Genomic DNA, 22,958 nt, shown 5'->3' with positions numbered 1-22,958 from the left:
GACCCAGACATACTTCTCTGTACATGTGCAGTATGTCAGGTCAGCAGCCTTGTTCTCCCTACTCGTCTCCTATGTGCACTGACCTAGCAGACTCACAGGACCAAACAGGTGCTTTTACGATTAACCGGAGAGGGGCGCTAGCACATGGGAAGTGCAGTAAAAACTGGCACACATCCCCACACACAACATCTATATTACATTTAAAGCTCAGCTCAGCTATCCTTTAAAGGAAACCTGAGATCTTGTTACTAGGGGTATTTATACTTACCTGGGGCTTCCTTCAGCCCTGTGAGGTGCGTGGTCTTCCTCACCGTCCTCCCCATTGCTTTGTAATTTCTATCAGTAATCTGGCCAGCTACACTCTTAAAGGCGGCTTGAATGCGCACCCCCTGCCGTATGCGGGAACGTTCTGCATCTGCGCAGTAGTACTCCGCAAAATGCTCGCAGGCATGGGAGCGCAGAGGAGGAACACGCGCAGCCAGGCTTGCGCAGAAGCACACGGCTGGTAAGATTACAGGGCAACAGAGCAGACGGGGAGGCTGTAGGAAGCCCAAGGTAAGTGTCAATACCCCTTCAGGTACACTTTAAATCTGGTTGAATTAGCCACGTGCTTGATTCAGGTGTGTCAATCAGACACTACTGTAGCCAAAAAAAAAAAAAAATCAGAACTTCCAAGGAACTGGTTAACATTAAAGGGGAACTGAAGAGAGAGGTATATGGAGGATGCCATGTTTATTTCCTTTTAAGCAATACCGGTTGCCTGGCAGCCCTGCTGGTCTATTTCTCTGCAGTAGTATCTGAATAACACCAGAAACAAGCATGCAGCTAGTCTTGTCAGATCTGACTTTAAAGTCTGAAACACCTGATCTGCTGCATGCTTGTTCAGGGGCTATGGCTAATAGTATTAGAGGCAGAGGATCAGCAGGGCTGCCAGGCAACTGGTATTGCTTAAAAGGAAATAAACATGGCAGCCTCCATATACCTCTCTCTTCAGTTCCCCTTTAAATAAATAAGGCAGCCTCCATAATCCTCTCAGTTTAGAGGTACTTATAGAAGCCCTGGGTGGGTACCTGGGATTTGTTCAACCCTGAGATATCCTGACTCTTTACCCCATATCCATTAACTATAAGGGTTAACTTTGTATCCATGTGCATTACAGGATAGGCATTCCATATGCGAAGTCATCTATGGCCATTCATGCACTTTCAAACGTGCACTCACTTCATATTTTAAGATCCATAAAACATACTCTTTAAGAATACAGATTTCCCTAAGCGTGCCACAAACAACAGTGTAGACAGAAGCAGTCACGCATAAACAGCAGCGAAAACTCTCACCAGAGCCCCAGTCACGCCGCTAGATGGTACTTCTGGAGAGTAGAAAGATGGCGCAGAGCAGCGCGCAATGGGCGATGGGAGTCTTCCGGCGGCTTCACCTGGGTCTCCTCAGTCAGCATGGCGGCGCAGGATATCTACACACATGCTGCTCGCCAGTTTCCGCCCAGCTTCCTCATCTCTTCCGGAAACAGTTCACAACTCAGTGCAGCAGCTTGGCGGGAAGGGGTCTCTCGGGCGGATAGGTAAGAGGGTATCATGCGGGTGTAGAGTGGTGGGGTGACTCCTGAAGCTGCAGCTATTACTGCCCGGGGAAGGGAGGGGCATGGCTGCAGTGCATGGATGCCTGACTGCTGGATTAAGTATAGGGGAGGCTCGCTGCTCCTCCCAGCAGCCTGTAGAGAACTATTAGAACTATTCTGTGTACAGATCAACTACAGGCAATACCATACCTGGATGTATAGTGTTGTTTTTTTTTTTGTTGTGTAATTTCATAATATAGTTCAACTGGCCACTTTTGCACTCTACAATAATAACCAGAATTAGCTGGTGCTGATTTATAACTATGTGCACTGTAATCTGATTTAAAAACATATGCCCGATACACACAGTGAGATTTCCTGGCAGATTTACTACCAGATTTATTATTTCCAACATGTCTAATCTGATTTCCGAACGATTTTCACTTTTATGGCAAATCGGTATTGATCAGAAATCAGATTGGACTAGTTGGAAATAATCGAACTGGCAGTAAAACTGCCAGAAAATCTCAATGTGTGTACCACACATCAAGCGATATTTGCAGCTGATTGACCAAGAGACAGAGTTCTCTCTCATCAAATCTGGTCAGAGAGAGACCTGTTAGTGCTAGTCTACTTTAGGGGACCCAGCAGGAAACCTCATAGGGAGCAATTCTCCAATTACAGCACAAAGTGATGTGATTGGCCAAATAGTGTGGGCGCAGTTTACTACAACCTATTGGAAACCTAGCAGTTCGAGAAGGTGCCATCCACCCAATCACGATAGCTGAATTTCTTTGAGGTTTCTTGTTGGGTCCCCTTAAAGTAGACTAGCATCAGTCTGTTGGCTGCCTTTAGGACGATTCCTGATCGCTTTCAGCATGAACTCTCTCGGGAATCGGCCACATGACTCTGGTAAGCCGCATCTCCCCAAATGTTTTATACTGTGTGCCTGTGCATTAAGATACTTTACCTGATCACCGTACTTCTGAATTGGCACCCCATGTGGCTGCTAGCATCGTAGCACATGAGGCGCATGTGTAACGTCATATACGCATCCCATGTGCTATGCGGAAGTACAGCGGACATTAGGGGTGGCGTGACAGGTAAGTTATTTTAATGTATGGGCACGGGTGTATAAATAACATTTTGGAGGAGTTTTGTCGCTTGTGATATTGCAGGCTGTTACTGCTGCGCATCTGAATGACCATGTAGGCCGGATATTTCTCCGCATGTTTGATCAATACAGGGAGTGCAGAATTATTAGGCAAATGAGTATTTTGACCACATCATCCCCTTTATGCATGTTGTCTTACTCCAAGCTGTATAGGCTCGAAAGTCTACTACCAATTAAGCATATTAGGTGATGTGCATCTCTGTAATGAGAAGGGGTTTGGTCTAATGACATCAACACCCTATATCAGGTGTGCATAATAATTAGGCAACTTCCTTTCCTTTGGCAAAATGGGTCAAAAGAAGGACTTGACAGGCTCAGAAAAGTCAAAAATAGTGAGATATCTTGCAAAGGGATGCAGCACTCTTAAAATTGCAAAGCTTCTGAAGCGTGATCATCGAACGTGAGAGTGGGTCTTGATGGGTCAGATGGATGGGCCCGTGGCTGGATTGGTAAAGGGCAGAGAGCTCCAGTCCGACTCAGACGCCAGCAAGGTGAAGGTGGAGTACTGGTTTGGGCTGGTATCATCAAAGATGAGCTTGTGGGGGCCTTTTTGGGTTGAGGATGGAGTCAAGCTCAACTCCCAGTCCTACTGCCAGTTTCTGGAAGACACCTTCTCCAAGCAGTGATACAGGAAGAAGTCTGCATCCTTCAAGAAAAACATGATTTTCATGCAGGACAATGCTCCATCACACGCGTTCAAGTACTCCACAGCGTGGCTGGCAAGAAAGGGTATAAAAAAAGAAAAACTAATGACATGGCCTCCTTGTTCACCTGATCTGAACCCCATTGAGAACCTGTGGTCCATCATAAAATGTGAGATTTACAAGGAGGGAAAACAGTACACCTCTCTGAACAGTGTCTGGGAGGCAGTGGTTGCTGCTGCACGCAATGTTGATGGTGAACAGATCAAAACACTGACAGAATCCATGGATGGCAGGCTTTTGAGTGTCCTTGCAAAGAAAGGTGGCTATATTGGTCACTGATTTGTTTTTGAATGTCAGAAATGTACATTTGTGAATGTTGAGATGTTATATTGGTTTCACTGGTAAAAATAAATAAATTGAAATGGGTATATATTTATTTTTTTTTGTTAAGTTGCCTAACAATTATGCACAGTAATAGTCACCTGCACACACAGATATCCCCCTAAAATAGCTAAAACTAAAAACTACTTTCAAAAAATATTCAGCTTTGATATTGAGTTTTTTTTTGGGTTCAGTGAGAACATGGTTGTTCAATAATAAAATTATTCCTCAAAAATACCACTTGCCTAATAATTCGGCACTCCCTGTACATTCAACCAATCTTGGGTCGATGTTGAATTGTGGATCGGGCATGCTTGTGGTGGCACCGATGGTCGATTGGCCAAATTCCGCTACCGGGAACGGGTGGACAGCACCATCTGGAACTTTTATGTTTCGGATAGATTGTGGTAAACTTCATCTATGCTATTTGGCCAATCACAATAATTTGCATTGTAGAGGGTGCTGTGACTGGAGAACTTTTTCCTTCTTTGAGGTTCCTTGCTGGGTCCACTCAAGTAGCACCGCTCAACATTACTCATTAGGGTTTGTCAGGTGCAAATACATTTTAAATGTTTGAGAATTATGCTAAATATTATGAAAATGTAAATGGACTACCATAGTCAAATCTTGCAGTGTAAGTGTTTGGTCCATTTTCATGCTGCCTAGATTTGCAGTAAAGGCCCTTTCACACCAGCTGCGTTCTGTTTTTAAAAAGGCATGCGCTTTTCCAAACGCAACTACAGTAAAGTTACAATTGGAATTGTGGGAATGCCGTTATACTGAATGCGTTTCAGATTTTCTAAAAAAGGCAGTCGTAATTCTGCTGCATTTTTCCTGCGTTTCAATTGAGACCAACATAGTGAAAACTGGGTGGTTGCGATTTGTGGTGTGAAGGAAACCTGTCTCTGCATCAACTTACAATTTTTTAGTAATTTTTTTTTTTTTTTTTGCGCATATGTCATGTCAAGTAGAAAGTTGGCATTGAGCCAAAACTTTGTACTAAAATGCCTTTTTAGGTGTGGCAATCCGGGAAAACGAAACTGCCTGCAGATGTACGCGAAAGTATTTTGTACTAAAACGCCTTTTAAATGTCTGGTGTATGGATGCAGAAATGCCTATAGATGTCTGTGGCAGTCTAAAGACCAGTACACACTCACAATCAATGTTGCCTGATGGGGATCAGAACCCAATTCCTTAGGTGACATTGCAGGGTGAAGGCTGTGCAGACACGCTGCTCTGAGGTGGGCGGAGCCCGAGTGACATCACGCCACGGGTAGGGTAAATGGGGAGAAAAATGTCATTGCCCATCACTCTGCCAAAATGATCAACCAGGATGGATTGCTGGTCAAGGGACATCGGGGGCTGCCATACACAAACTGGATTCTCAGAGGTGGTCCTTATTGGTCGAGTTCCATCTGGCGACGTGTGTATGAGCCTTATGGTTTGATTCCGATCTTCCACCGCCATACATTTACTTTACTAGGCTGCAATATCTGTTTTTCACTGGTATGAATCTGATCTACATCTATTTCCTCTGAACTCTTTCCCTATTCTGCTCACCATTCCTTGCCGTACTGTAATATTCCAGTCTCGCATGATTGCAAATTACACTACTAGTTAAATCAAGTATGTGCATGGCAGCGCCCAACCCTCAACTTGCAAGTGATCCGCCCTCCTCAATATTTACCTTTGCTGGCTCCAGCGAGGGCACTGTGGCTGCTTTCGGCTCCGAAGTAGACGGAAATACCCAATCTCAGTCGGGTCCGCTCTGCTGCGCAGGCGCTGGAGACTTACGCCTGCGCAGTAGAGCAGACCCGACGGCGATCGGGTATTTCCGCCTACTTCGGAGCCGTCAGAGCGCCTGCACAGGAGCCGGGAAGGTAAATATTGACTTCACCGCTGTACGGAGGGCTACAGCGAGACCCCTGAGGGACGGAGGACGGCGTGGGAAACCTCATTAGGATCCTGACGCTTTCTCCACCCGAGGTGAGTACCCCCCAGGGGAGGTTTTGACTTTACAGATTCTCTTTAAGTTTGGCTGACAGTTGGGACATTTTGTTTGATTTGCATATGTTATTAGTCTCCCCTGCTGTGTTAATTTCCTTAAAGAGACTCTAACAACATTTTCAGCCTTATTTCTTCTATCCTATGAGTTCCTATACCTGTTCTAATGTGGTCTGTCTTACTAAATCCTTTCCTAGTTGCAGTGGCTGTATTATCTCTGTTATATAATCTAATATTCTTTCCTCTGACGGCTTTGTTAGACTCAGGCAGGCATCTGCTGTGATAGGATAGAAGCTATACACACCCTCTCCACGCCCCCTACAGGCTCTGTGTGAGTCGCACACTGAGCTCCACTCAGCCTATCGCAAGCTTTTAACAGCCATGTCTTTGGTTTGTAAATATTGCCTAAAACTGGCATTTACAAGCCAGGATTGCAGCAGGGAGTGGCAGAAACAGCAAAGAGGGGCCCAGGAGAACATAATGAATAGAATGGTATGCTTTTTATTGTAAGAATTGTAGAGTACAGATTCTCTTTAACAAGCCACACCTGATAGAACTGTGCTGATCAACTCAGGTCAGACCACATTTAAAGGGGAACTTCAGCCTAAACAAACATACTGTCATCAAGTTACATTAATTATGTGAATTAGAATAGATAGGTAATATTATCTCTTATCCACCTTGTTTTAAAAGAACAGGCAAATGTTTGTGATTCATGGGGGCTGCCATCTTTGTCATGGGGGCAGCCATCTTTTTGGTTGAAAGGAGGTGACAAGGAGCAGGAGACACAGTTCCAACTGTCCTGTGTCCTGATTACCCCTCCCAGCTGTACACGCTAGGCTTTAAATGTCAAATTCAAAATGTGGAAAAAAAAAATTGCACCAAAACAGCAGAACGAGAACAACATCATCAGAAATCCCATCATGCTTTGCACAGCATCAGGGGAAAAAAGCCCGGGCAGTTTTCTTCTGTGCAGCTAAAAATGAGGCTTGTATAAGAGAAACAAAGTTCTGATGCTGTGAAACTTTTAAAGAAACACCAGGCCTTTTCAGTGCTGCTGAGTCAATTTTTAGTCCGGAGGTTCACTTTAAGAACACACAGTCGGGTTACTGACGTGTCAGGCCTGCACGTCGACTTCAAAGTGTCATAAAAACAAAATTGACCAGAATTCTCTGGCAACAACACTGACAGCTTACACCCAAGGTAGGAATAAACACCATCATGTTTACCCTGCTCTTTTCCATGATCTGCCTGCCACTGAAAGCAACATAGGTACATTTACCCCCCCCCCCCCCCCACCCCAAATGTAGCACACACCACACTCATTTCACCCTCCTTGCTCTCCTCCCCTTTCTTGGCCTCTCGTGAACCCCTTTCTCTCAGGAAAACTTTCTCCCCCCCCCTGCAGCTCCAAACATTCCCAGGCAACATTTAACTCACACTCTCATCTGCTGACACTTTCTCTTCTCCCCCCTACTTGCAGCTGGTGATATATCACTTACCCCTGGGCGACAGCCTTTCCACAGACAAGCCTCTCCGGCTCTGTCTACTTTGTGATTTAGTCCATCACCTCACCACTAATTCTCTGTTTGACCTCCAATCTATTCTCATCCTCCTTGCTTTTGACACAGTGGACCACCAATCTCCTTTTCCAAATCCTCTCATCCATGGGTATTCAGGGTCTTCCTCTCTCCTGGCTTTCCTTTTATCTTACAATCTCACAGATAGGACTTCTAAGCCCCATCTACACGATACGATTCTTTGTACGATTCAATTACGATTCTATTTACGATCCGATTAAATCCGACATATCCGATCAGGATTCGATTCAATTTGATTTGCTATTGCAAAACAATGGCAAATCAAATTGAATTGACTTGAATCGAATCCCGATCGGACATGTCGGATTTAATCGGATCGTAAATAGAATCGTAATCGAATCGTACAAAGAATCGTATCGTGTAGATGGGGCTTTAGAGTCACTCACTACGGCACCACCTACCTTCTCTCCATGAACCATCACTGTTGGAGTTCCCCAAGGCTCAGTCCTTGGACCTCTCCTTTTCTCTATCTACACTTATGGTCTTGGTCAGCTCATCAGTTGCTTTGGCTTCCAATATCATCTATATGCTAATGATATCCAAATCTACCTCTCCGCTAATGTCTTGAATACAGCTTGAGTCCCTGACTGTCCCAATGCAGCCTCCTCCTTGTGCCCTCCCATTTTTCTCAAATTCAATATGGACAAAACTGAAATGGTAATCTTCCCACCTCACAATTCAACACCCCTTTCTGACATCATGATTTCTGTTGATGGCACTTCAATAACACCTGTCCCCCAGGCTCGCTGCCTAGATGTAATACTGGACTCGAGTCTTTCTTTCAAACCACACATTGCCAAACTATCCTCCTCTTGTTGCCTCCGCCTAAAAAAAAAAAAAACTCCTCCATCCGTCCTTTTCTCACACAGGAGACTACAAAACTTCTGATGTGCCATGCCCTGATAATTTTGCGACTAGAGTAGACTATTGTAACTCTCTGCTCTGCGGCCTCCCCGCTAACTGTTTGCCTCATCCACCTCTCCTCCAGCCCTAATCCCACTCTCAGTCCCTTCACTGCCTGCTGCCAGTTACACAAGTTACAATTTTTAAAATCCTGACTCTCGCTTACAAAGCGCTTTTCAACCTCGATCTCTGCTTTTTCCACGCGAGCTGGTCAGTGCTACTGCGCATGCACAAGTTGTGGACAAGTATTTTTTCAGGTGTCCCAGTGCTGGAAAATGCTAGTGGAGGAGGATGGGGAAAGCCTCAGGAGGATCTAAAGGCTTCCACTAGGGATGGACTTTTGAGTAGATTACTACTCAATTCCGAATTCAAATGAAGTCTAATGCTTGGGGATACACGGTACGTTTCTGTACAGTGGATCGAGCTGCTGATCCGGCCAGCTGATAATATTCAGCTTGTCCGATTGCTGCTCGACCCCCGCCCATTCATTGATCTAAGTCCCCCTATGAAAGAGACGCCGTCTACGAGACAGCTCCGTCTTTCACAAAGCCCTACTGTCCCGCCCACGCCTTGCTTCCATTTTGCGTACTAATACCATGCATACGGAAGTGAGCTGCGTGGACATCTTGTGGCCACATAGTAAAATTACATCTGGAAATAAAAATTTCCAGATAATTTTTAATTTTTTTTAAATTAGCCCCTTATTTCCCACACTCCCCAATAGCTACACTTTTTTTTTTTTTTTTTTAATTTTTTTTTTTTTTTTTTGTAAAAATAAAAAAATACAAAAAAAAAAAAATAGTTATCTTAGGGGCTGAATTTTTTTTTTTATATGTATGTAGTAAGGTATATTACTGTTATTTAAATTATGACCTTTATTTCCAAATAGAATATCTTCACCATACGTTGTGATAGGGACATAATTTAAACTGTAGTAACCGGGACAAATGGGCAAATAAAATACATGGGTTTTAATTAGAGTAGCATGTATTCTTTGCAAACTATAATGGATGAAAACTGAGAAATAATTAAATTTTTCCATTTTTTTTCTTAATCTTCCTGTTAAAATTGATTTATAATAAAATAATTCTTAGCAAAATGTACCACCCAAACAAAGCCTAAATGTTGGTGGGAAAAACAAGATATAGATCATTTCATTGTGATAAGCAGTGATAAAGTTATTGGCGAATTAATGGGAGGTGAAAGTTGCTCGGATGCATAAGGTGAAACGCTGAAGGCTGAAGTGGTTAAAGAAAAAATGTGTGCAAATCCCCTATGCTGGATTGCAGTTTGTAATGGACATTGCAGCAGAATGGTATTACAAGCATGAGGGCATTGTGAAATCTGATCCATGGGGCTTTGTATATCAGACTGTTAAGAAAAACAAAAATTTGCTTTCCTAAAACAGAAAGAATTTGCGATAATTCAGGTTGGAGTGAGCTCGAGATGTCTCCCAGAGCACCACTGCTGAATATATGCAAATTAACCATTGTACCCTATATCAGACTGTGAGTGTAGCAGTCTACAGACTGGCGAAAGGAATGTGTAATATGTGAAAGTTCACACTTAATGTTGTCATCCTGCTCAGCCCTTGTTTCACAGTTATTGGATTCAGTTTTACTTTACTAGTAATATTTTATATTCTGTATGACACGATAAGATTCAATTTATTTTTGAAACCTGTATGTTTATATGTAACCTCTTTGCGTCTGTCAGGTTTACACAAGCCAGTCAAGATGTCTTCCACCTCACAGAAGCATAGGGACTTTGTGGCTGAGCCCATGGGAGAAAAGTCTATTCAGTGTGTTGCTGGGATCGGTGATGTTCTTGGGCAGAGGCTTAGTGATCAAGGCTTTGACAAGGTAAACAAAACAGTCCCTCTATATTCAAATCAAATAACGTAACACCAACCTGTCGAGTTTACAACATGAGTAATTCAACACTGCTGCACAAGTGCTGCTACCGGAAGATGCCTGGAATAAGCTGTCTTATAGTCCACATTCTGTATTATGTGCCTGGAATATTAGCTGAACGGGTGTTTCCACCCTGTCCCTATCTGCCACCTACAAACCAGAGACCAACGTTACTGGCAGCTGCGGTGTTTCCCCTGATTTGCAAGCAGGAAAGAGGCACAGTGCAGTCAGAGGTGAACATCTCTGTTTAATGTGTGCTTCAGGTTGTAGTGTTGCCAGAAAAATAATAGATGTGAGTCCAGATTCAAGCAGCATTTATACAGGATAGATTTCATGGCAGTAGGTGTGAATGGGGTGAGTGCAATATTGTCGCTTAACCCCCTGCACACCAACTATCTCTCATTTGTCTTTTGTGTATGAATAGAAAGGAATCAATCACTTTTTTTTCTTTTTCTTCCCCCCCCCCCCCCCCCCCCCCCCCTCACTCCCTCCAGATACCCCCAGCCATACTTACTCTCCTGACCAAAACTGATTAATTTAGTGCATTTGGTCACCTTAAAGGGACTCCGAGCAGTACATTTGGTCACCTTAAAGGGCCGACGCGATTTCGATCGTGAAAATGGCAAACTAAAAAGCGTAGGGCGGCGGTTTATATATCGTTGGAAAGAGGAGAAAGAGAGCTTCAAAATGGTATGCACTTTCCATAGTTTCTGCACTGTTTGGAGTCCCTTTTAAAGGAAAGGTGAACAAAACAAATGCAGTTTTACTTACCTGGGTCTTCTTCCAGCCCCAGAAGTCACATGTGTCCCTCAGTGCAGCTGCGGTCCTCTCCTGGGTCCCGCTGGCAGCCTCTGAAGGATCTCTGACCCCCAATGGGTCAGCGTCTTCTGCGCGGGCGTGCGTCCGCATCACCAGTAGTATACTGTGCAGTATGTTCTCAGTGATGTCAGTGTGTTTTCGCACAGGAGCTCACATGTGCAGAAGGGTCAGCGGTTTCTGCGTGGACATGTGCAAACACTCCTGATAACGTGGGCGCATTCTCGCAAGGGGCGGGAGCGCATCTGTGCAGAAGACAGTGACCCGCCAGGGGTTGGCGAGCCTTCAGAGGCTGCCAGTGGGATCCAGATTCTGTATATTAGATTGAAGGGCTAACTGAAAACTAAACTATGCTAGGTTAGCCAAAAGTCACGTTTTTCAAGGAGTGATTACGGGGAACAGCTGCTAGTTAACCGATAAGCAGCTACTGGGTTTGTTTGGCTAAGTTTGAAATCAGTGGAAATTTCCATTTTAGTTTTAGTGTACCTGAAGTGACGTGAGATAAACATGTGTATATATTACTAGCCCTAATGAGAAATTATCCAAAGTACCTTTGTTTTCCAGTACAGCAAAAGTAAAAAAAAAAACAAAAAAGCTTATCTATGCAAAATAGCTTGTTAAATTTAGTCGCGTTTCCTGAAAAGTAAATAGAAGCTAAAAGGCTGTTATCTGTCAGGGAGAAGGCAGATGAGGTTTTGGTGAAGGAAAGTTCTAAACGGCATTCATTTTATTATTTTTTTTTTGGGGGGGGGGGGGGGGGGGTGTTCAACTGTACAAAGCAAAGCATGGGTTCTAAACAGCAAATGTGACAGTGATGCAATTTTAAAAATTAATCCATTAAACCATAAAATAAAAATGGGAATCTTTATTCTATTTAGCATCCATACTACACATACAATTCTCTCATAAGCTGTTTCATTATTAAAATAAACTTTCATTTTACCTTGTATTTTACATTCAAAGCAGATTAATTAGCCTGTTTCAGCAGGGCTGCCCGGCCGTCCCCGGCCGCAGAGCTTTCAGGATCCTAATTGTTTTATTGGGCTAATTACCAAGAGGTAAACAATGCTATTAGACAACAAAGGGGGTTAGTAATTAGGACTGTTTCTTCAAAGACCTAGTGTGTGTCAATGTGTCAAGATAGCATCTCTGACTTCTGTAAATAAGGAATGTGAGAAGGGGAGGGGGGAACATGGCAGCTTCTATGCCAGGAGAGATTCCATTGAAACAGAATGTGCTCAGTTCCCTTTAATGGAAACCTTATGTGAGAGGGGATATGGAGGCTGCCATATTCATTTATTTAAACAATATTTGCCTGGCACCCTGCTGAACTCTTTGGCTACAGTTGTGTCTGAATCACACACCTGAAACGAGCATTGCAGCTAACCCAGTCACACTTCAGTCAGAAAAATCAGCTGCGTGCTGGTTCAGGGTCTATATATCAAAGTATTACAGATAGAGGGACAGCCAGGAAATTTGCATTGTTTATAAGGAAATATGTCAGCCTCCATATTTCTTTCCCTTGATGACAGCACAAGCAAAGGCTTACCAATTATTTTTTTTACCTAGGTAACCTATAAACAGTTCATAGTGTAGCAACCAACAATGTGATAATGGGGTCTGAAGCACCATTATACAGGCTCCACGATGTCAGAAAGGGAATTTTTCTCTTTTTTGCCTGTGGCTGCAACTGTTCTAGGTCAGAATGCAGAACTAGATATGCCTGTTACAAGTCTACTAATTTTTTTTACATCCCTTTTGAGCAGAAAGGCATATTAACATTTCAAGTGTTATCAAGAAATGTGAAAAGTGATTTTTTTTTTTTTTTTTTTTTTTTAATATCAGCAAAGCAGAGAGCTGATGAATGATCCAGATATTACAATTAAACCTGCCGATAAAGGCGGGGCCATTGTGGTCATGGACACTAAAGACTATCGGAAGGAGGTCTTAAGACAACTTGCTGATGTTACAACTTATCGACCGATACCAAATGATCCAACAGCTGAGATTCAGGGAAAGATATTGGAGGCTGTGACCACAGCCAAGGCCCGTAATGTCATTGATGACAAGCTAGCTGAATATTTGATACAGCCACATCCAGTTGTTCCTGTTATATATATTTGTCCGAAAATTCACAAGAGACTGGACAATCCTCCCGGTCGACCAATAGTCGCCGGGATAGATTCCGTTCTAGCCCCTATTTCTAAGTATTTAGATCAAGTTCTTCGACCATATGTATTTTCTTTAAAATCATCATATTTGAAAGATACTCAAATGTTTCTGAACATTCTAAAAAATGTACCTCCCATTGAGGATGGGTGGCTGCTAGTCACGATGGATGTTGAAAGTTTATATACTGCTATACCGCATGAGAGCGGTCTTGAGGCAGTTAGCTATATGTTAGAAACAGAGTCTGATTATTCCAAAGAGCAGATACAGTTTATTTGTTCTTTGTTGGAAATGGTACTTAAATTTAATTATTTCAGATACGAGGAACAGTTCTTTATGCAGGTTAGGGGCACAGCCATGGGGTCGAATGTGGCCCCGTCCTACACAAATATCTTTATGGGAGTTTATGAGGAAATGTTTGTCTATTCAAGTGAACGTTTTCAGAAATATGCAGTTCAATGGTTTCGTTATATAGATGTTTTCTGCGTGTGGGCGGGACCACATTTGACCCTAGTGGAGTTTGTTGATCAATTGATAAGATGTCCGGACATCAGGCTTACTGTACACAGCTCTGATAAACAGTTTTTTTTGGACACACTGGTCATGTGTAAAGGTCCGTACACACGCCGGACTGGAGGCAACGACGGGTCTGTCGTCGCCTCCCGCTGGGTGGGCGTTCCAGCGACAGTCCGGCGTGTGTACAGTCTGTCTGCAGACTGATACGGCTGTTTCTGAGTGATCCGCCCGGCAGATCGCTCAGAAACAGCCGTATCAGTCCGCCGACAGACTGTACACACGCCGGACTGTCGCTGGAACGCCCACCCAGCCGGAGGTGACGACGGACCCGTCGTTGCTACGGACCATTAGGGCCAGAGATTGGTTACGGATCTCTGTTAAGCCCACGGATGTGAACTCCCTGCTACATTTTGGGAGTTTCCATCCGTGGGCTACTAGGAGGTCCGTCCCGGTCGGACAATTCCAGAGTACATAGGATTGTGGGTGATGAGGTCAGGACACAGAGGATGGATCAAATGCAACAAAAGTTTATTAGTAGAAGTTATCCTGGGGATTTGGTCCAGGGGGCCAGATCTAGGGTGACAGATGGCAGTCTGGGAGTCAGAAGACAGAGGGGGGATGTCCGGGAGCAGATACCATTTGTCACTAGATATAATACATAAAGTGATTGCATAGCAAAAATAATTAAGAGGCATTGGTATCTGCTCTCGAACAGTTTTCCCGATATACGATTAAAAATTCTCCACTTATCTCCTATAAGAGGGCCCCTAACCTGCGTGATCGTTTAGTTCATGCTGATGCAATTTTGAGAGGTCAGTCAAAGTCTAATCGCAGAGGTACGTTTCCGTGTATGAACTGTGTTCATTATAATTCAGTGATTAAGGGTGACCATATTGTACACCCACATAAAGGTACAAAATTTAAAATAAATGATTGTTTCACGTGCGATTCTAGCTATGTGATATATGCGCTAAAGTGCCCATGTGGATTATTATATGTTGGGCAGACTACACAGAAAATAAAAAAAACTGCTGTCTTCGCATAAACATGCGATTAGAGAATCTTTGACTGACCAAGCGGGCCCAACATCATGTTAGTCAACTCAGATACATGATTATTGAGCAGGTTGGCCCACTTAGGAGAGGGGGTGATAGGGTTAAAAAATTGCTATATAGAGAGGCATTTTGGATTAAAAAGCTGGACACAATGGAACCGAGGGGCCTTAATAGAGAATTTGATTTATTACCTTTTTATTTGAATATTCTTTAATTGATTTAGCCCATGTTCCATTGTGCCCAGCTTTGAGCTTGATGTAGACTATTTTATGTTTAACATTTTGTTCACTCCATAATATATGCTATGTACTATATGAGATGTTAGGATTTAATGTACTGACTCCTGACACTGCCTTTATATATACAATATATGCTGGCTGCTTGTGTATGTGATGGCTGACGCTGCATGCATGATCCATGCGCCCAGCGCTAGCCTTTATATGGCGATATATGTTAGCATTGAATGTATGCATTGTCTCCTCTTGTGCTCTTTTTGCAGCCCTCTGCGCCATGTCTATAGAGTATTGTGGTGTGGGAAAAATGTACGCTGCAGGGTCCTTCCTTAATAAAGTAATGGATACTTTTTGGTTGGGTCTCTTCCCATTGGCCGCTTCGGCCGACGCCCTCCCTAGTTACATCTAACAGCGCAGAGCGGTGTTAGCAACGCCGCCTGCATCTGTTGTTGCTGGGTGATGCGATAGGCGGAGTTATCTCCGCACTTCGCGCCACGTTAGCCAGTTCCCCATCAGGTCCGCCGGAGCAGCGGCCTTGTGGTCCCAGCGCAGGGCGTGCGCCGGAATAGAGGTGTCCGTTGGTGAGGTGGGGAGAACATAGTTTGAATCCTCCAATAGTAGAACCAGGAGAATAGTCACCCATCAGGTCTGCACAAGGAGAGACCAGAAGGATTGGCTTGTTAGGTTGTGGGATTGTATGATTGGCTGTTCTGGCAGGCTGCTGGGGTATATATAAGTGATGGGATTTATTGTCAGATTGTTTCTTGCACAGCATAGCTTGATAAAGGGGCGGTTGCCCTGAAACGTCGCTTTTGACTGCTGTTATGCCTTTGAGGAGCTAATAAAAGAGCTTTACTGGATACTGAATGGATGGTGCCGGTTTCCTTGTCTTCTACAACTGAATCACTGGAGTGCAGTTGGTCAAACCGTGGCACATCCGCTTTGCATTTGAGGAGTGCTCCACAACTACTTTCATAGGGGGCTTTTGCAGGGCATAAAATACTTATCAAGCCCCCTGGCAGCGTCCTCTTCCTGTTGCTCCTAGCAGCTTTCCACGGCTCCTGGCGGGTCAGGTGCTGCGCCTGGAACTGTTCATGGAGGACGCTGCTAGGATCTACAGGATGGGTAGGAGACACTGCTGGGGGAGGGGGCACTTGAGCTTTTTTTCAGACAGTTGCTGAAATAATGGGCAAGCACATGTATTCAGCATCAGGCGATCCCTGCCGGTGCTGGATATCGGTGTCTTGCTGTATAGTAAAGAGAAGGCTCTGGTTCCTAATGAGCCTTCCTGTACTCCTCCGGGTGTCTTCGAGCTTCAGCAGGCTCTTCTGTTTGTATCTCCCGCCGTGGGAGACTTCAGCAATCTTCTGAAGCACTCGGGCTTCTGGAGACCGGCGGCTCTGTACTGCACACATGCTCAAGAGTGGGTGCTCCTGCGTGAGCAGTAGGGATCGGCCCTTCTTCTGAAGTCTCCCCATCCCGGAAGATGGCAGCCAAATTGCCCGTGTACTGCTAACGGGGGAACGTGGAGACTGGGAGGAGAACGGGGAGGCTCATTAGGACCCAGAGCCTTCCCTCTCCTTAGGTAAGTATCATAATTTTATTTTTTTTTATTTTTTTTGTCTTTAGACTATTGAAAGTGGAGCTGAACTCTTGCACAGGACAAAAGGAAAACCTAGAGAATTGCACCCTCAATGTGTTTAGAGAGTGTAGCCTATTTAACCCTTTCGCGTTCCACGGTTTTTACAACTTAATGTTCCTGACATTTTTGACACTAAAGCTGTGTCGTTTTGATACAGCTGTAACTTTTTCATTATCTATGCCATCTTAGTGATACATATCTTGTTTTTTTCAGTACAATCTAGGCTTTCTTTGGTAATCTTTTTCTCCCAAAACTATTTTGTTTATAGTCCATTTATGTGGAAAAATTAGGCGTAAATGCAGAAAACATTTTTTTTTTCATTTTCACCCTTCCTAATTTTCACATCACAAGTCCCACAGTTATAAATTATTTACAAACAAATTATTTGGCCTTTCCCGATTAAAATGATACCCTATATGCCACATTTTACTTCTAGCTGAGCATGTGGCGGACCGTTATCCCCAGCCTGTACATCTGTGGCGATCTAATGCATTCTCTATGGTGACAGTTCAGGGGGCATAGAGCTGTACAGATGCATCACTAGGCAATGGCAGAGCGTTACATCTGTAGCGCATTGGGGCCCGAAATTTTCACCCTAGCAATCGCATCCGATCACTACTGGCAGCAGTCATTAAATGTTTGTAAACAGGCATAGGTATTGCAGGGGTTAATAATGGGTTGGTCGGCAATTTTGGGGTTAAAAATGAATGCGGATTTTATAAAATATACTTATTTTTTTTCTTTCTAACTTTTATTGAATGATTGAACAAGTTCATGAACGCTCCACCCCCATGATGACACATACCAGTTGGTGCAGGATCTAGAGAGCCAGTCCTTTAGCACATACCATGGAAAAAGGATCCGCAAACCAGACTTGGCTTAGTGAAAAATTGTCCATTCTTTATTAGAAAAATCCACATGACAGAGTTGTGCAATAAAATCACAGGATCGACTGACGCGTGTCGGGCTTACAATCTGCCCTTAGTCATAGTCTATGACTATGACTAAGGGCAGATTGTAAGCCCGACACGCGTCAGTCGATCCTGTGATTTTATTGCACAACTCTGTCATGTGGATTTTTCTAATAAAGAATGGACAATTTTTCACTAAGCCAAGTCTGGTTTGCGGATCCTTTTTCCATGGTTTATTGAATGATTGTTGCTAGCTAACAGCAACAATCATTCACCAGACCATTCATGTGACAGTGCACAAGCGTGACACATGCACGCGCGGCCACAAGCACGGGGGGGGGGGAGCGCGCACGCGGCGGCAGACGGCAGGATTTAATGCAGGAGGTAGATTCTACATCCTGGAACACACAGGGGGACTAATTAGGACGTAGAATCTACGTCCTGAAACTTAAAGAGGAGCTGTTAGGTATAGGGTCTCAGAGAAAATAAACACATATATCAGTAGCTAAAGATTGGCTGTACTTACATTACATAAGCATTTCACTGTCCATGTTTATATTTCACAGAATTTTTATATAGTATTTGCAGAGAATGATGCTCCTGACAGCTCATGGCAGGTTCCATGTTTGTCTGTCTCCTATGAAGCCAATTGTGTTGTCATGTCCTCCCTGCTTCCTGATGATTGGACTCAGAAAAAAGACAACACTACTGTGCAGTGAATATTAATTAGCCATGTGGCTAGGAACAATAGCGGCCTCATGCAGTATACTCTGCCCGGAGATTTTTCAGTGCTGTGAGCTGGACTGCGTGACAAGCTGTTGTAACATGAGCCTGTAACTTCTCACTAGCAGCAGAGGGGAGGACCCAAGGTGGGAAGAAGCAGCCCCAGAATGCTTTGCAGTATGTTTTGCGGCCTCTCGGCCCTCTTAAGAGCTTGGGAATAACAGCCTTGCTGTTCAGCACACATCAAAAGTAAGAGAGATTTTTAAGTTTAGTATTGATTTTTTGGCTTCCTTCTAAACTGTTTAACACAGGAGAATAGAGGTTTAAATTAGCTTTTGCAGCCTGACAGTTACTCTTTAAAGCCGTTAACCTCCCTGGCGTTCAGTCTCTGCTGGATTTCTGTGCAAAAAGTGATCCAATTAATTTTCATAACCTTTTTTTCCTGTAACCTAACAATATGTCAAGCAGGGGTCTAGTGTACATTTTGAGACCAATAAAAGCTTGAAACACAATCTAAATTAAATTTCAAAATTACTCCCTAAAATCTCTGATCATTTATACTTCCAAGCTGCAGCTGCTCAACCTGCACTAATACAATAGAGATGATGGGCAGATTCGGCCAAGAGACAGATCTTTATCTAGTTCAAATCTGATTAGAGAGAGATCGGTCGGCTGCCCATACTGATTCCCGATAAATTTAATCATGAAACCGCTCGGAAAATCGGCCATGCCCGTTGCCTCGTCGCTGTCCCCTCCCCCCAATGTATAAATGTACTCCCGTGTGTGCATTTATACATAACCTGTCCTGTGCCACCCACCGCGTTGTGCCAATCTGTCTTCAGAATCCCCCCGCAGATTATTGTAGGTAGTTAGCCAGGTCTCGGTTGCCCCCGCGATAGGCTAGTTAGGTGCAGGTGTCCCCGCGATAGGCTAGTTAGGTGCAGGTGTCCCCCCGCGATAGGCTAGTTAGGTGCAGGTGTCCCCAGGGATAGAGGCTAGTTAGGTGCAGGTGTCCCCCAGGGATAGGCTAGGTAGGTGCAGGTGTCCCCCAGGATAGACTAGGTAGGTGCAGGTGTCCCCCAGGATAGGCTAGGTAGGTGCAGGTGTCCCCCCAGGATAGGCTAGGTAGGTGCAGGTGTCCCCCAGGATAGGCTAGGTAGGTGCAGGTGTCCCCCCAGGATCGGCTGGTTAGGTGCCCCCCCCACTATAGGCTAGATAGGTGCCCCCCCCACTATAGGCTAGATAGGTGCCCCCCCCCACTATAGGCTAGATAGGTGCCCCCCCTCCACTATAGGCTAGATAGGTGTCCCCAGTATAGGCTAGCTAGGTACAGGTGCGCCTCAGGATAAGTTAGCTAGGTGCAGGAGCTCCTGTACGCTATCTGCAGCATTAGTGATGTAAGGCATAGTTGCCCCCCCCCCCCCCCCCCCCCCCCCCACCCCCCCCCATGCTGCTGTGCTAGATGCATACCGAGCCTGGTTCCAGCGAGCGACCCATCTGTCTTCACAGCTCCGCATATGTTCCAGTATGCGGAGGATGGATACTGTCAGACGTCACATGACTTCAGTGATCCTCCGCATACCGGACGATATGCTGCGCTGTGAAGAGACAGATGGGGCGCTCGGTGGAACGAGGCTCGGTATGTATCTAGCAAGGCAGCGGCTGTATTGGGGGGGCACTATGCCTTCCATCACTAATGCTGCAGATAGTGTACAGGAGCTCCTGCACTTAGTTAACTTATACTGTGGGGCTCCTATAGCTAGGGAAAACCCCCTGTGTTGGGCATACCTCTTTCAGCAAGTTTTCCTTGCCCGACACCGTGTCTGGCATACCGTTTAGGAGGTTAATTCCCCCCTCACTTGTGTGTAATCACAAATTGTAATTTTATCTCTCCCCAATGAGATTGGCTCACAGTGATCACGGGGTTAGGAGTCAATAAATCGGCTCGTCTGGAAGCAGTTAGAGGAAATTCCAGTGAAAATAACATAATGAACAAAAGTGCTTAATTTTGACAATACTTATGTATAAATGATTTAATCTGTGTTTTGCCCATTGTAAAATATTTCCTCTCCTAGATTTACATTCTGACATTTATCACATGGTGACATTTTTACTGCTGGCAGGTGATGTCAGTGGAAGTAGCTGCTGCTTGCTTTTTTGGCAGTTGGAAACAGCTGTTATTTCCCACAATGCAACAATGCTCCCACAGTGTGATGTCAGCACTATGGTCCTGACATCACACTGTGGGAGGGGTTTCACCATAATATCATCCATACAGAGCCCCCGATGATCCGTTTTGAGAAGAGGAAAAGATTTCTCATGGGAAAGGGGATATCAGCTACTGATTGGGATGAAGTTCAGTTCTTGGTTACGGTGTCTCTTTAAAGGATACCACAACTGACGTGGCATAATGAGATAGACAATGGTATGTACAGTGCCTAGCACACAAATAACTATGCTGTGTTCCTTTTTTTTCTTTCTCTGCCTGAAAAGAGGTAAATATCAGGTATGTAAGTGGCTGACTCAGTCCTGACTCAGACAGGAAGTGACTACAGTGTGACCTTCACTGATAAGAAATTCCAACTATAAAACACTTTCCTAGAAGAAAATTGCTTCTGATAGCAAGAAAGAGATTAAAAAAAGGGGGAATTTCTTATCAGTGAAGGTCATACTGTAGTCACTTCCTGTCTGAGTTAGGATTGAGTCAGCCACTTACATACCCTGATATTTACCTCTTTCAGGCAGAGAAAGGAAAAAAGGAACACAGCACAGTTATTTGTGTGCTAGGCACTGTACATACACATGTCTATCTCATTATGCCACATGTCAGTTGTGGTATCCTTTAAGACACTACTGATACATGAAGCATCAGCCGGACAGACAACTGGTATTGTTAAAGAAAATTAAATATTGCAGCCTCCATTTCCTTCTCTGGTCAATTGTCCTTTTATGTGCAAGAGGGGATCCTAAATGATTTGCTTCAAGTCACTGCATTGCCTCTTTATAGTAGTTTTAGCCATGGTTAACGTGTTTCATTTTGTTTGTTTCCAGGCTTATGTTCTCTTAGGTCAGTTTCCTAATACTAAAGAAGGACGAAGAACTCTTTCGGATTGGCTAAAGGAAACCTGTGGGGCCAACGCCAAGCAGTCCCGGGATTCTTACGGCTGCCTTAAAGAATGGTGTGACGCCTTCTTGTAAGAATGTCTCTCTCGGTGTCCTGAACACATTTTATGAAGTGACGATCCTCCACTGACAGTATAAGATGGTCTGCTTTCTCATTCTGGACATTCTGACATTGGATTGTTACTACCGGAAAAAAAAAAAAGTTTGATACTAGATTACCCAGCCCATAGTTCTCAATTCGTTTAAAATAATCTGTTCTTGTTGCTTGGATTGGCATGCAGGCATACTAGACAGATGTTTCTATCTAAAGAGAAATGTTTTACCTAATATTATATTGATATTCTGCTGTAAACATGTTGTTGTATTTTAACTCAGAATGACATTGGGCATAAATGCATTATTACGTAAGATAAATAAAATGTCACTGGATTTTATAATTTCATTGTCGGTGTTCCTGTTTTTCTATTTACTGCCATGCATTGTGTAATTTAAAACTTGAGGGTTCACTACTGTATCTCTAAAAGGATGTGTAATATGTTGGTGCTTTATAAATACAATAAATAAATAATAAATAAGGATGACTGAACAGGTAGTCCCCTGACTTACAAACGACCTGCCAATACAAAATGGGAACAAGTAGAAAACTTTTTTTTTTAAAGGCCCTTATTGTAGAGAAAATACATTTTTAAAATTGTAAGAAAAAATGTTTTTAGACTTGGTGAAATGTTTTGCTGTGGTACACTTTACTGTATAGCAAGTTCCGAGTTCTGCGTACACATCTTGAAATATTTGAAAGTAAACCTATTATCCAGCGCTGGGACCCTCTGAAAGTTTGCATGGATTTCAAAATTGTAAATAGATATTTGTAATTGCAAAATGTTAAGCAAAATTTTCATGTAAACGAAAATGGTACTTAAGATATTACTAGATCAGGAGGTGGCACAAAGAGAGACAGGAGGCACGTAGAGGGGGACAGAGGTGACAATGGGTGGGGCAGAGGTGGCAGGGAAGACACCAAAGGCACAGGGTGACAGGTGGCACAGTGGGGGGGGGGGGGGGGCACAGGACAGAGATGGCTTAGTGTTCCTAGTTAAAGGGGTTCTGTGGGCTATAAAAGGTCGCCATCGGTGACCTGCTACATTATTCGTCTAACTAGACAAATGGCACTGCGCGGCCATGTGCATCATCAGGAGTTTACTACGCAGGCACAGTACAGGGGTTTTATTTCTTGTACTGCGCCTGCGCAGTAATCTGATGATGCATGCAGCCGCAGTGCTATTCATCTAGTTAGACTAATAATTAGCAGGTCACCGGCGGTGACGAACGGAGGGGGTTTCAGTGACGGTGTGGGGCGGTAGCTGCAGGGGGCTGGTAGAAGCCCCAGGTAAGTGACACTTACCTCCAGCTCCTATCTCGTTCGTTAACCACAGACTACCTGTATATTTTTATTAGCGTGTTTGTACACGTGGGTTTCATAACATTGTTTTTTAATACTGTATTTACTGTCGGATAAGCCAACATTTTTGGCTTATGAGCAAAAAAAAATTGGGCAGTCAGCTTGTCTGCGAGTGAAG

General features: G+C 44.0%; 2 protein-coding genes across 4 annotated transcripts in view; one reads left to right on the top strand and one right to left on the bottom strand.

Moving 5' to 3' along the window:
* The window catches only part of EIF1AD (eukaryotic translation initiation factor 1A domain containing), a 30,608-nt gene extending 29,032 nt beyond the window's left edge, over positions 1 to 1,576 (bottom strand). Inside the window, exon 1 of one of the 3 annotated variants that reach the window (XM_068260257.1) lies at positions 1,338 to 1,576. The gene's annotated coding sequence lies outside the window, so the exon portion shown is untranslated. The remainder of the gene's footprint in view (positions 1 to 1,337) is intronic. The other 2 variants (XM_068260256.1, XM_068260255.1) reach the window with 2 other exon arrangements.
* On the top strand, positions 1,465 to 21,821 carry LOC137538218 (barrier-to-autointegration factor B-like). Its single transcript, XM_068260260.1, has 3 exons — positions 1,465 to 1,579; positions 10,000 to 10,145; positions 21,313 to 21,821. The coding sequence occupies exons 1-3, from the start codon at positions 1,480 to 1,482 to the stop codon at positions 21,457 to 21,459; spliced, it is 393 nt and encodes a 130-aa protein (XP_068116361.1). The 5' UTR covers positions 1,465 to 1,479; the 3' UTR covers positions 21,460 to 21,821.
* The last annotated feature ends 1,137 nt before the right edge of the window (positions 21,822 to 22,958 follow it).

This window comes from Hyperolius riggenbachi, chromosome 11, assembly GCF_040937935.1.
Source record: "Hyperolius riggenbachi isolate aHypRig1 chromosome 11, aHypRig1.pri, whole genome shotgun sequence".
NCBI classification, from domain to species: Eukaryota; Metazoa; Chordata; class Amphibia; order Anura; family Hyperoliidae; genus Hyperolius; species Hyperolius riggenbachi.
Note: the sequence above shows the minus strand (reverse complement) of the source record. Positions and strands in the feature narration are given on the sequence as shown.

Coding starts and splice junctions, on each gene's coding strand:
- LOC137538218 (XM_068260260.1), top strand. CDS start 1,480: ATGCTGCTCGCCAGTTTCCGCCCAGCTTCCTCATCTCTTCCGGAAACA. Junction 1,580..9,999: donor GGGGTCTCTCGGGCGGATAG/GTAAGAGGGTAT, acceptor TGCGTCTGTCAG/GTTTACACAAGCCAGTCAAG. Junction 10,146..21,312: donor GTGATCAAGGCTTTGACAAG/GTAAACAAAACA, acceptor GTTTGTTTCCAG/GCTTATGTTCTCTTAGGTCA.